This window comes from Leucoraja erinacea, chromosome 2 (assembly GCF_028641065.1).
Source record: "Leucoraja erinacea ecotype New England chromosome 2, Leri_hhj_1, whole genome shotgun sequence".
In the NCBI taxonomy this organism is placed as follows: domain Eukaryota; kingdom Metazoa; phylum Chordata; class Chondrichthyes; order Rajiformes; family Rajidae; genus Leucoraja; species Leucoraja erinaceus.
In genome coordinates, this window is record NC_073378.1 from 138,174,531 (window position 1) to 138,188,991 (window position 14,461).

Here is a 14,461-nt window from a genome sequence, read left to right on the forward strand (position 1 = left end):
CTGTGACCCCTTGTCCTGGACTTCCCCAACATCGGGAACAATCTTCCTGCATCTAGCCTGTCCAACCCCTTAAGAATTTTGTAAGTTTCTATAAGATCCCCTCTCAATCTCCTAAATTCTAGAGAGTATAAACCAAGTCTATCCAGTCTTTCTTCATAAGACAGTCCTGACATCCCAGGAATCAGTCTGGTGAACCTTCTCTGCACTCCCTCTATGGCAATAATGTCCTTCCTCAGATTTGGAGACCAAAACTGCACGCAATACTCCAGGTGTGGTCTCACCAAGACCTTGTACAACTGCAGTAGAACCTCCCTGCTCCTATACTCAAATCCTCTTGCTATGAAAGCCAACATACCATTCGCTTTCTTTACTGCCTGCTGCACCTGCATGCCTACCTTCAATGACTGGTGTACCATGACACCCAGGTCTCGCTGCATCTCCCCCTTTCCCAATCGGCCACCATTTAGATAATAGTCTGCTTTCCCGTTTTTGCCACCAAAATGGATAACCTCACATTTATCCACATTATACTGCATCTGCCAAACATTTGCCCACTCACCCAGCCTATCCAAGTCACCTTGCAGTCTCCTAGCATCCTCCTCACACCTAACACTGCCCCCCAGCTTAGTGTCATCCGCAAACTTGGAGATATTGCCTTCAATTCCCTCATCCAGATCATTAATATATATTGTAAATAGCTGGGGTCCCAGTACTGAGCCTTGCGGTACCCCACTAGTCACTGCCTGCCATTGTGAAAAGGACCCGTTTACTCCTACTCTTTGCTTCCTGTTTGCCAGCCAACATTCCATTAGCTTTCTTCCCTCTTCCAAATTATTAATATATATGGTAAACAGTTGCGGCCCCAACACCGAGCCTTGCGGCACTCCACTCGCCACTGCCTGCCATTCTGAAAAGGACTCGTTCACTCCTACTCTTTGCTTCCGATCTGCCAACCAATTTTCTATACTTGTCAACGCCCTACCCCCAATACCATGTGCTTTAATTTTAGTCACCAGTCTCCCGTGCGGGACCTTATCAAAGGCTTTCTGAAAGTCTAGATAAACTACATCCACTGGCACCCCTTCATCCATTTTACTTGTCACATCCTCAAAAAATTCCAGAAGATTAGTCAAGCATGATTTCCCTTTCATAAATCCATGTTGACTTGGACTAATCCTTTTACTGCTATCCAAATGACCCATTATTACCTCTTTAATAATTGACTCCAGCATCTTTCCCACCACCGAAGTCAGGCTAACTGGTCTGTAATTCCCTGTTTTCTCTCTCGCTCCTTTTTTGAAAAGTGGGATAACATTAGCTATTCTCCAATCCACAGGAACTGATCCTGAATCTATTGAACAATGGAAAATGATCACCAATGGGTCCACTATTTCTAGAGTCACCTCCCTGAGGACCCTGGGATGCAGACCATCAGGCCCAGGGGATTTATCATCCTTCAGTCCCATTAGCCTACCCAATAATATTTCTCGTCTAATGAAAATTTCTTTCAGTTCCTCTACCCCCTTAGATCCTCTGTCCTCCAGTACATCTGGGAGATTGTTTGTGTCTTCCTTAGTGAAGACAGATCCGAAGTACCTATTCAACTCTTCTGCCATTTCCTTGTTGCCCATAATAATTTCACCCATGTCTGTCTTCAAGGGACCCACATTTGACTTTGCTACTCTTTTTCCCTTAACATATCTAAAGAAGCTTTTACTGTCCTTCTTTATATTCCTGGCCAGCTTCCCCTCGTACTTCATCTTTTCAGCCCGCATTGCCCGTTTTGTTTCCTTCTGTTGTCCTATGAAAGTTTCCCAATCCTCTGGCTTCCGGCTACTCTTTGCTGTGTTATACGTCTTTTCTTTTAGTTTTATTCTATCCCTAACTTCTCTTGTCAGCCACGGTTGCCTCTTACTCCCCTTAGAATCTTTCTTCCATTTTGGAATGAAATGATCCTGCATCTTCTGGATTATGCCCAGAAATTCCTGCCATTGCTGTTCCACCGTCATTCCTGCTAGGATCCCTTTCCGGTCTACCTTGGGCAGCTACCCTCTCATGCCATCATAGTCCCCTTTGTTCAACTGCATCACTGCCACTTCCGATTTAACCTTCTCCTTCTCAAATTGCAGATTAAAACTAATCATATTATGATCACTACCTTTACCTCAAGTTCTCTTATCATATCTGATTCATTGGACAACACTAAATCCAGAATTGCCGTTTCTCTGGTCGGCTCCATTACACGCTGCTCTCAGAATCCATCTCGGAGGCACCCTACAAACTCTCTTTCTTGGGGTCCTGAACCAACCTGATTTTCCCAGTCTACCTACATATTGAAATCCCCCATCACCACAGTGGCATTACCTTTGTTCCATGCCAGTGTTTACTCCTGCTGCAACTTACACCCTACATCCCGGTTACTATTTGGGGGTCTATAGAAAACACCAATTAGTGTCTTCTTGCCTTTACAATTCCTCAACTCAATCCACAGTGACTCTACCTCGTCAGTCCCTATGTCTGAATTCCATCCCTCACCAGCAGAGCTACCCCCCTCCTCTGCCCACCTGCATGTCCTTTCTATAGGATGTATAACTCTGAATATTAAGTTCCGAGGCCCGATCCTCCTGCAGCCACGTCTCAGTAATCCCCACAATGTCATATCTACCAACCTCTAACTGAGCCTCAAGCTCATCTACTTTACTTCTTATACTTCGCGCATTCATATACAATACTTTTAATTCCTTACGCATCTCACCTTTCACATCGATCCCTATTACACTTGGCCATACTCTCCTATCCCTTTGTGAGCTTCGTTTCCCATTAATTCTGGGGCATTAACAATCCCTTTACACTCTTTCCCTTTAACTCAATATTTGACTATCCTATTTGACCCCCTTATTCAGTTTAAAACCACCCGTGTAGCAGTGGCAAACCTGCCTGCCAGAATGCTGGTTCCCCCACCTATTAAGAAGCAATCTGTCCCTTTTGTACAGTTCCCCCTTACTCCAAAACAGATCCCAGTGATCTAAGAATCTAAATCCCTGCCCCCTGCACCAGTTCCTCAGCCACACAATCAGGTCCCGTATCTCTCTGTTCCTGCTCTCGCCAGCACGAGGAATGGAAGCAAACCGGAGATAACCACCCTGGAGGTCCTGCTTTTCAGCATTTTTCCGAGCTATCTAAAGTCACGCTGCAGAATATTCATTCCCTTCTTTCCGACATCATTTGTGCCGATATGCACTACCACTTCCGGCTGTTCACCTTCGCCCTTGAGGATTTTCTGCACTCTGTCCGTGACATCCTGGATCCTGGCACCAGGAAGGCAGCACACCATCCTCGAATCCTGTCTGTTGCAACAGAAACCCCTGTCCGTACCTCTCACAATGGAGTCTCCCACTACAATGGCGTTGCCCGATGTTGGCCTCTTTGGTTTTGGCTCAACAGCCCTATTTGCTTCGCCAGCCAGTCCGCCGCTCAGTATAATAACGTCTTCTGTCCCGACAGCTTCTAAGTGGGTGAACCTGTTCACAAGAGGTACAACACCCGGGGACCTTTCCATTCCTTGTTTCCCTCCCTTTCTCACCGTCACCCACCTTCTCTCTTCCAGTACCTTAGGTGTAACAATCTTACTGTCGGACGTCGAGTAAAGACTCCGTTTCTCGGACGAACCTGAGGTCATCCACTTGCTTCTCCAGTTCCCCAACACGGTCCTTCAGGAGCTCTACTTGGATGCACTTCTCGCATTTGTAGCAGCCAGAGGCACCAGCAGTGTCCTTGACCTCCCACATTTGCAAGCATCACACTGAATCAGCTTGCCTGACATCTCCTTCTTTCGTCTCTCCCTCTCCAGCGTTTTGTGTAGCCTCCTCTCCTCAGCCTCCTCGCCGAAGACTCTCGAGCCAAAGACTCACACTTTTCTCACAGGGCACTTCCCTCACAAGGCCGCTCCCTCACTGCCGCTCCCTAACTGCCGTCCTGCTTATATTATATTGATGTGTCCCCTTGCCGTGTTTGGCGTGTCCCCGTGCCATGTTTGGCTTGTCTCCATGCCGTGTTTGACGTGTCCCCGTGCCGTATTTGACGTCTCCATGCCGTGTTTGACATGTCTCCTTGCCGTGTTTGGCATGTCACTGTACCGTGTTTGGCCTGTCCCTGTGCCGTGTTTGACGTGTCACCGTGCCGTGTTTGACGTGTCCCCGTGCCGTGTTTGACGTGTCCCCGTGCCGTGTGACCCCTGTGCCGTGTTTGACGTGTCACCGTGCCGTGTTTGACCCCGTGCCGTGTTTGACGTGTCACCGTGCCGTGTTTGACATGTCCCCGTGCCGTGTTTGGCCTGTCCCTGTGTCGTGTTTGATGTGTCCCCGTGCCGTGTTTGACGTGTCCCTGTGCCGTGTTTGACGTGTCCCTGTGCCGTGTTTGACGTCCCTGTGCCGTGTTTGACGTGTCCCCGTGCCGTGTTTTGTGTCACGTGTTTGATGTGTCCCCGTGCCGTGTTTGACGTGTCCCCGTGCTGTGTTTGACGTGTCCCTGTGTCGTGTTTGACGTGTCTCTGGTGGTTGACTGCGATCTGTCTTGCAGTTCCTGCGTGTGCGGACATTGGTCGGATCCACCTACTACTGCCGCTCGGGGCTCTCCTTCACTGGAAATCTCATTGAACGCTTCCTGCTGGTGGACACCAACGCTGTACTCTGTGGCTCCTACAGGTGAGTCAGCCCCCAATGTCACTGCAATCACCCTGGGCTCACAATGGCAAGCATGTTTGAAGCATGGACGCAGTGAATGGTAGGTCCCAGGGAGTCTTGTAGAGCAGCTGATCCACACAGGCCAACGTGCCCCATCTATACTCGTCCCATTTGTCCACGTTTGGCCCAGAACCCTCTAAACCTTTCCAAACATGTAGCTGCCCAAATATCTTTGTTAAAGTACGTTATAGTGCTGTTATAGTAACTCCCTTAAATATTTCCGTTGGCAGCTCTTTCCATATACCCACTATCATCTGAGTGAAAAGGTTCCTATTAATTCTTTCCTCTTTCACCTTGAACCTGTGTCCTCTGGTTCTTGATTATTTCCTCTTGGGTAAAAGACTGCATTCACCCATCTATTCCTCTCATCATTGTGTACACCTCGATAAGATCACCCCTCATCCTCCTGTCTCCAAGGAATAAATTCCTAGCCTGCCCAACCTCTCCCCCTAGCTCAGACCCATGAGTCTGGCAACATTGTCATAAATCTTCTGCACTCTCTCCAGCCTAATGGCATCTTTCTGATAGCAGGGTGACTAAAACTAAACACAAAACTCCAGGTTCGGCCCCACCAGCATCTTGTAAAACTGTAATAAAAGTGTAATTAATTCCCTCACTGGTGAAGGTCAGCATGCCAAAGGCATTCCTCACCTCCTTATCTATCCGTGATGCCACGTTCAAGGAACAATGTACCTGATGTACCTTTGCAGCACTCCCCAGGACTTTGCCATTCATATTCATAAGTCATAGGAGCAGAATTAGGCCATTTGGCCCATCGAGTCTACTCCACCCTTCATTCATGGCTGGTCTATCTTTCCCTATCAGCCCCATTCTCATACCATTGACACTCTTACTAGTCAAGGATCTGTCAATCTCCATTTTAAAAATACCCCAATACCTGACCTCCACAGTCCATAGCCATCTGTGGCAATGAATTCCACTGATTCACCACCATTCACTGTGAAGGTCCTGTCCTGCTCTGACTTCACATAGTGCAACCCTTCAAACTCAGCGGGATTAAATGCTGTTAGGTATTCCTCCGCTGACTTACCCAACTGATCAGACGCTGCTGTAATGTTTGATAACCACCTTGTCTGTCTCCAAGACCACCTGTCCCCGTGCCGTGTCATCTGCAACCTTACAAATCATGCATTTTGCTTTCCTTGAGAGTGTCTCACCCCCTCTAGACCTCCGTGCAGTGACGTATGGAGACATTGATGGGGGGGGGGAGTAAATCACTTGCCAAGGATGCCCTGCCATGCAGCCCCTGGGTGGGGTAGGTGGGTCTGGTTCTGTAGCCCCCTCCCCCCGTGCAGAGTTGTGGTGATGTGTGGACTTGCTTTGGGGCTGGTGTGTGTGTGTGTGTGTCCACTGACACTGTCTTGTAACCTCTGTCCCATAGTTTCATGTGGTCCTTTGAGAAGATTCACCGCAGCATCGTGCAGAGGTTCCAGGGCGAGCTGGTGGGCATCTTTGACGAGGAGTTCCGCATTCTTTACGCCCAGTCGCTCCCGCTGGAGGGTCTGGAGAACGAGGTGCCTGCCATGGACAACTACTACAGCGTGGCCCCGTACTCGCGTGTGCAGAGGGGCCGCCCCAGGCGGGGTACCCACATCCTGCAGGACGACATCCTGTCTCAGCATTCCAGCCTGTCCTGGGCCGAGTCCGACCCTGAGCGTTTCCCCCGCATTGTGAGGCAGGAGGGTCAGGGCGCACAGTTCAGGGAGGGTGCGGGCATCAGGAACTACGGCAGGCAGTTGCCCAGCTTCCAGCAGGAGCCTGTCTGCAGCTCAGTGCTCAGAGCCAAGCGCATGGAGATGGACGTTTTGAAGCGTCGGAGCTACGCGGAGGGAACGGCGGAGAGCTACGACTCCAGGGAATGCCGTTACGAATGGATGAGCGAGCACCGCGACCAGCTGGACACCCGCTCGGACCACGTGTTCCGGGAGAAGGAGCCTGGCGTGACGAGGGAGAGGTTCCGATCCATGAACAGTAAGCACCGCCTGTTTGAAAGGTTCCAGCAGGGCCGCCAGGACTTTCGCTGGGCCGAAGAGCCAGCCCATGGCCACGAGCAGATGAATTACGAAGATGCTTTCCTCTCGGGGTATCCCTTGCAACCCCCGCTGTCCAACTGCTCCAGGGAAGTGCGGTATGGGTCCAGCGACATGGAGCTGGAGGGCGAGGGAAGGCTGGGGCTGGAGATCCCGAAGCGGCCCAACATTGGCCAGTCCTATGCCTGCCAGAAGTCGCCCACACAGAAGCAGGTGCTGGACCCCCGGATGCTGTTCCAGGAGTCGGGCCTGGGCCGTAAATCCCAGGACCAGCCCACCAAGCTGGGGCTGCGGCGCTGGAGGTTGGGCTCCTACCTGAGCGACCAGCCCGGCCTGCCCGAGGGAGACCACTCGTCAGCTGGCCACAGCGAGGGGCCTGGGGACACGCACACGGGGAGGGAGCTGTGCGACACCCCCCTGATCAGGGACCCTCCGCAGTTCACCAGCTACAAGCTGATGGACCTGTACAGCTCCAAGCTGCAGAGGGTGGAGGTGTGCGAGGGTGTGATGGAGCAGGGGGAGGGGGAGCAGGTGATGAAGCTGGCCAAGCACGCCTCGCTTCGGAGCAAACTCAACCCCCTGCAGCAGCGCGGCTCACGGCTACGCTCCTCACTCATCTTCAACTCCTCCAAAATCGAGCAGCACATGACTCAGAAGAGCCGCAAGGTGCTGAGCATCCGAGAGCAGGTGCAGGACGAGGCGAGGGAGTGCCAGGAACAGAAGCCTCTCCCAGCCGGGATACCTGAGGACACGGCCGATGAGGAGCTGCGCAGTCACATCCAGGGGCCGGAGAATGTCCAGGGCACGCCAGCGGAGACCGTCGCTCCTGGGCAAACAGAGCCGGAGCAAGGGCAATCCTGTATGGACATTAACCCCAACATTCACCATAGGGAGAGGGCAAAATTCGACCTTCAGCTCAGCAAGAAGGTCCAGGAAGTCCTGAACAAGATGGCACAGCGCACGTCGGCAGCCAAAGTGGTGGTCCCGCAGCACACAGACCACCCCCAGAATCAGCCTGTGGTCAGCTCCTCCACTCTGACTACAAAGCCAAGCCCTCAACCCCCTGAGGCCGACACCAATCCACCTCCTCCCACTGGACCCCAGCATCCACCGACCATCAGTGTCACCAGAGAGGCACCAGGTCCCACTGAGGGCCACAAGAGACCCTCGCCCACCCCCATTGTGGAGGAGGGTGCAGTCAAGGTGAGGCTGCACTCCACCACCGTATGTGTGAACGGGCAGGGGAGTGAGGACGGGAAACACCCAGCTGCCCCGACAACGCCCAAGGTCTCCCCGAAACAGAGGAACTTCTTCAACTTCCCGGGGGACCGCAGGTCCAGGGAGATCCCTGGGCAGGGAGCGGCCAGCGGTGAGACGGAGAAGGGTGGCGAGCAATCTCTGCGGGCCACGGTGGAGAGGGAGGAGAAGTTGCAGAGATCTGCGGCGGTCCCCGGCGCAGTGCCGGTGACCAAGGCCACGGCACCGGCATCTAGTGGACGCTACGGCACCTCGGCCAACGTCCTGTACAGCACCAACCTCCGCGATGACACCAAGGTCATCCTGGAGCAGATCTCCGCCAACAGCCTGAAGAACCGGGAGGGGGCCAGGAAGGAGGTCGCCATGGCGGTGGGCACCAAGCCGGAGGTTGCAAGGGCGGAAATCGCCACCGTGGAGGTCGCAGGGTCGGAGGGCACCAAGCCGCAGCCCGCGCCGGCCAGCAGGGAGCAGGGACCCTCCGGCACGGCCCCGGCCGATGGAGGTAACAGCGCTGTTGCCAGCAAGCCGTGTGTGGATGTGCCGGAGAAGGCCAAGGAGACCCCCAGCCCGGCCGACCACACTGACCCCTTGATCCGCAGGATCGACAGCTTCAGGAAGGAGCGGCGCGTCTACAGCCGCTTCGAGGTGTTCTACAAGCGGGACGAGCCCCCCAAGGCAGAGGGCAACCTCTCGGGGCAGCAAGACTCCAAGGACACGGACGGAGCCGACAAAAAGAGACCGTCCAGATTCATCCCCAAGCTCTTGGGGACGTTCCGCAGGTTTTAACCACGGCCCTGGCGGCCACATGCTGCCATCCAGTCTGTGGCTCACTGACATTTGGGGTGGGGGGGGGGTGGGGGGGAGGGTGGTTGGAGCCAGGCCAGCCCCCCAGCCCGTCCACATCTAGGGGGCGGGAGGGGAGGGGGGCGGTTGGGAAGCGCCGTGATATCAGAGGGCACTAAACTCCCCGCAGCCGCCTGTAGTGTGTGAGAGAGGTCACCGCGGCTTGGGGTCAGTGAAGCTCGGGGTCAGCGGGGCACTGTTCTGACACCGGGCCGGTTGAAATGACTGTCACTGGGGCGAGAGCATGGCTGTGGTCTGACCAGGGTCACAGAGAGCTCACTGCCTCCAGCCCACACCGACCCTGCAGCCCACCCACACAATGATATGGAGGAGGCACAAGGGATGTATTTTCCCCAACCTCAGCTCCATGCCATTAGCTTTGTGTTGTGCTCAGCTGTGGTCCTCATGCCTGCCCTACTGACTCTGGGCACTGTGTGATCAAGAGCCACGTACATTATCCAAGTGAACAGTAAAGGGGCAGAGCGGTGATGGGGGTACCTATCGCGCCCACAAGCTACAGTGGCCAGTCCCACCCAGACGCACATCTTGCTGCCAACCTTCTCAGGGCACAACCCGGCTCAAACCCTGCCAACCTGGAACAGTACAGGTCAGGAACAAGCTCTTCGGCCCAACATATCTGTGCCCACCATCATGCCAAATTAAGCTAATCTAATCTCCCCTATCCCCTGCCTGCTCATGTGCCTAACTGCATACCTCTCAAACATCGCTGTCATATCTGCCTCTGCCACCAGCCCTGGTAGCACCTTCCAGGTGTATTTAAATAAACTTGCCCTCATATTATTATCTTTGCCCCTTCTCAACAAAATTATTTGCAGCATTTAGTAGTTCCACCCTTGGAGAAAAAAGATGTAGCTGTCCACCCTATCAATGCCTCTCACAAATATCCTGATGTTTATCAGGTCTCCCTTCAATCTCGGATGTTCCAGAGGAAACAATCCAGGTCTGTCCAACCTGTCATAACTAACCCCAGGCAGCATTCTGGTAAACCTCCTCTGCACCCTCTCCAAAGCCCCCACATCCTTCCTGTAATGGGGCGACCAAATCTGCATGACATTCTCCAAATGTGGTCTAAATAATGTTATATAAATCCGCTGTGTGCCCTCCCAACGTTTCTACCGATGCCCCAACCGATGAAGGCAAACATGCCAGATGTCATCTTCAGCACTCCATCTACTTGTGTTATCATTTTCAGGAAGCAATGGACTTACATCCTCACACCCCCCCCTACATCAATGCCCTAAGGGTCATAGTTACAGTATGTCTGTGCAACACGGAAACACTTTTCAACCCAACTCATCCATGCCGACCAAATTGCCTAACTCAGCTGGTCTCCATTGTATGTGCTGGCCCATATTCCCTGCAAATCCTTCCTATTTTAAATTGTATCAACCTTTTACATTTTGGATGTTTATTCCGCATACACACCACCGTCTATGTCCCTTTTAAATGTTTCACTCTCACTTTAAACGATGGCTATATATTGTATCATTATCTTTCACACATGGCTGTCTAAAGCTCAACACATCAATTGTCCAGATTAAACTCCACGTGTCATTTCCGCCTGTATTTCTAGCTCATCTCTATCCTGCTGGGTAGTGCTGGAGGAAATAAGCGGGTCAGGCACTTTCTCTGGAGGACAGGGATAGGTGATGTTTCATGTCAGAATCCTTCTTCAGAATGATGGAGTCGGGGACAGAAAGCTGGGAATGAGATGGAGGGCAGACCAAGGCCTGACAAGTGATAGGTGGATACAGGTGATTGGCAGATGGGTGGATATCCGGCTGTATCCTCTGGCAGCCTACCTGATGGAGATGCTGCCCGCCCACTGCTCTTGTGTCTATATCCCGAGTTACAGGTCTGTCAGAGCAGTGGGGACCGGGTGACCTTTCACCCTGCAAACAGTGACACTCAATGGGAGCCGTGTGACGCCTCTGTGTGACTGGCAAGAGACTGCAAATCAGCCCATAGTCAGTGCACACATACTGGGGACCTACAGAATGAATGGTCACTCCTATAGCAGAGGACATCAAAAGCGAAAAGTTGGAAATCCTCAGCAGGTCAGGCGGCATCTAGGTAGGTAGAGAGAGTGACAGAGTCAGTCACGGATAATAGGTCACAGGTAGACCCTTCAGCCCATCACCTCAATGCTAACCTTTTTGCCAATCTGCACTGATCCTGTTTGACTGTTTAGTTCGGAGGCATTTGTCTGATGAGAGATAACAGGAGTGATTACACGGAAAGGAATGTGTTAGCAATGCAAAATGGCATGTCATAGCTGCTGCTGCAACTTGCAATCAGAAGGGGAATGGTGAAAGATGAGTCTGTCTGTGGGGAAAGTGATTTCGTTACAAAACAGAAAACTGGGATAGTCAAAGTCAATGTTGAGAAGGATGCAGTGAGTCCCTGTAACTGCCCATCGCATCCAGACTCTGGCCCTGGCCTTGTGCGCTTTTATAATGAGGTCTGACACAAGATAATGAACAACACCTCACCTGACTGGGCAGGTTGCAGCCTGCACCACTCTGTACTGAAGTCAACAGTTCCAAGTAACCAGAACTCTGTGACACAGCTGCCAGGTTTAGAACAGCTTGTTTCAGTGTTCATTCTCTTCTTAAATACCTTTGTTAATCCATCAATCAGCTCCCTCTGGCTATGCACTCTCCACCCACACTCTCTCCCCTATCTCTCCCTCTCTCCCCCCTCTCCCCTCTCTCCCCTCTCTCCCCTCTCTCCCCTTTCTCCCCCCCTCGCTCCCCCTCTTCTCTCTCCACTCACCCTATCTCTCTGCTCTCTCCACCCAAAGTAAACCCGTTTCCTGCCTAACCCAGTTAGAGTGACATAGCAGGGAAACGGGGCCTTGACCAAGTCACCTCTTCTAAAGTAGGACAATTTGCTCGTAGATAGACACAAAGTGCTGGGGTAACTCTGCAGGTCAGGCAGCATATTTGGAGAAAAGGGATAGGTGATGTTTCGGCTCAGGACCTATCTTCAGACTGATCCCGACCCGAAACATCACCCATCCCCTTTCTCCAGAGATGTTTCTCCCCACAGATGTTCCTCGCTATCAGCTGGAACAGGTGCATATCAATCAATATCTATCAATCAATATATATATCGGGCATGTGATCCACAGTGAGGCTCAAACGAATCTCCGTTTCTACAGCCATACAAACAAAACTATTCCTACAAGACACACAAACAATTCAATTCACACAAACATCATGGAACACAAAACACCATGGAAGATTTACAGGGATGTTGACAGGACTCGAGGGCCAGAGCTATAGGGAGACGTGGGTCAGGCTAGGACTTTATTCTTTGCAGTGCAGGAGGATGAGGGGTGATCTTATAGAGGAGAATAAAATCATGAGGGGAATAGATAGGTCTTTTCCCAGGGAAGGGGAATCAAGAACCAGAGGGTAAAGGTTTAAGGTGAGGGGAAATAACCTAAGGGGCATCTTTATCGATCAGAGTGCAGTGGTTATATGGAACTAGCTGCCAGAGGAGATAGTTGCAACAGGTAAAATGACAACATTTTAAAAACACAGTTGGACAAGTATAAGGATATGAAAGGTTTAGAGGCGTGGATAAATAGAACTAGCTTTGGGGGGACGGTGGATGTTGGTCCAAATCACTTGTTTCGTTGCTGCATGACTGTACAGGGTGTTCCATAAATGCCAGCAGCGTCAGGAGTGGGCACGTGTCGAGTTAACACAATTCTCCGCTCCATTCACAGACTGCCCCAAATGTAACTCACAGAGCTCCAGGATTGTGTGATAACTTCAGATATTTATAAATGCTTCGTGTATGCAAATAGTTGAACCTGTTCCCTTCTGCTGAATGAGCAGAATGTGTCTATGACCGTTTATAAGCTGTAATGGATGCAAACTGATCTCTCTGAAGAATTAGTGTATCTTTTCCTGAATTATTTTTAAATGACAGGTTTTTAGAATTGTTTTTTATTATATGTCATTTTTTTGTCCTGTCTGTATAGATTTATATTTGGGATTCTGTAAAATGTTGAGTATTGGTTAAAATAACAAAGGGTTTCCTAATTACTGATGTGTTGTTTGAGTATTATTAAATGTAGAGGATGGAGAGGACTGGACAGGAGATCGGGTGAGGTTGGGGCAGGAGAGGATTGTGGTGGAAGGAGGTGGGTTGTGGTGGGGGGGATGAATGGAGAGGGGAGGATGAGTAGGGAGGGGAGGGTTGTGGCGGGGAGGGGAGATAGGTCGAGAGGGAAAGATAGATCAGCCATCATTAAATGGCGGCGTAGACTTGATGGGCAGAATGGCCCAATTCTGCTCCTATGACATAACTTTATAATGGGCCTCTTTAGATGCAGCGATTGAGAACGCCGGTACATGTGAACATTTTAAAGTCTTGCCAGTCACTTTGTCATCTGCGGCTGAAATCCATTTATTTGGGGGACCGGGGTGGGATAGGGGAGTTGTCCACGGGAGCCCTGACCACATGGGCCCCAGTTGTGAAGAGAAACGGGGTGAGAGGAACGGTGGACACGGGGCCGGCGTCGGGACCCGGGAGCACTGGGAAGTGTTTTGCGACGGTTCATGAGCAATTAGATCCTCTGTGCAGCAGTCGCAGTCTTTACTCTTCGTTTGGCCCACACTGCGGTCAGATGCATCTCGCCGACTGAGGCCGGGTCTTCGTCCGCTGGATTCCAAGGGCGAATCCATGTAAACACTCCCCGTAATTACAATCGTTGGACTCCCGTCTTCTACTGGGGACGGTGGGATGATCCCTTCCCCGAGGTACAGGTCCGCACTCTACAGCCAACCCTGCCTGAACATAAGGTCACAAGTGACAGACAAGGGGTCACAGTTTGAGGATAAGGGGGAAGTCTTTTCGGACCGAGATGAGAAAACATTTTTCACACAGAGAGTGGTGAATTTGTGGAATTCTCTGCCACAGCGGGTAGTTGAGGCCAGTTCATTGGCTATATTTAAGATGGAGTTAGATGTGGCCCTTGTGGCTAAAGGGATCAGGGGGTATGGAGAGAAGGCAGGTACAGGATACTGAGTTGCATGATCAGCCATGATCATATTGAATGGCGGTGCAGGCTCGACGGGCCGAATGGCCAACACCTGCATCTATTTTCTATGTTTCTATGAGAGAAGCAGAATTAGACTATTCGGCCCATCGTCCACCCCGCCATTCAATTATGGCTGATCTATCTCTCCCTCCGAGCCCCATTCTCCTGCCATTCTCCACATAATTACTAATCAAGAAAATATCTCTGCCTTTAAAACACACACTGACTTGGCCTCCATGGCCTTCAGTGGCAAAGAATTCCATAGATTCACCACACTGAACGCGACTCCTCCCCCATTCAGAGTGAAGACCCAGCTGTGGCCGTGAACTCATTGAGACACCGGTGGTCCCTGTGCGTGTCTGTGGGCCTGCAGTCCATGTCTATAGCTGTATCATCAGCTGCAAGCTGACGACCAGCAGGCGATACAAGCAACTGCAGGCGTGGAACCCTGACAAAATAAGACACAAAGTGCAGGAGGAACTCAGGCAGCG

At 51.5% G+C, this 14,461-nt stretch overlaps 1 protein-coding gene across 1 annotated transcript in view; it reads left to right on the plus strand.

Annotated features, from left to right (window-relative positions):
• Positions 1-8,879, plus strand: part of LOC129716044 (protein FAM83H-like) — a 29,208-nt gene extending 20,329 nt beyond the window's left edge. Inside the window, exons 4-5 of the mRNA XM_055665925.1 lie at positions 4,579-4,703; positions 6,145-8,879. Of these exons, the coding sequence (XP_055521900.1) occupies positions 4,579-4,703; positions 6,145-8,836 (2,817 nt within the window). The 3' untranslated portion in view covers positions 8,837-8,879. The remainder of the gene's footprint in view (positions 1-4,578; positions 4,704-6,144) is intronic.
• Positions 8,880-14,461: the final 5,582 nt, after the last annotated feature.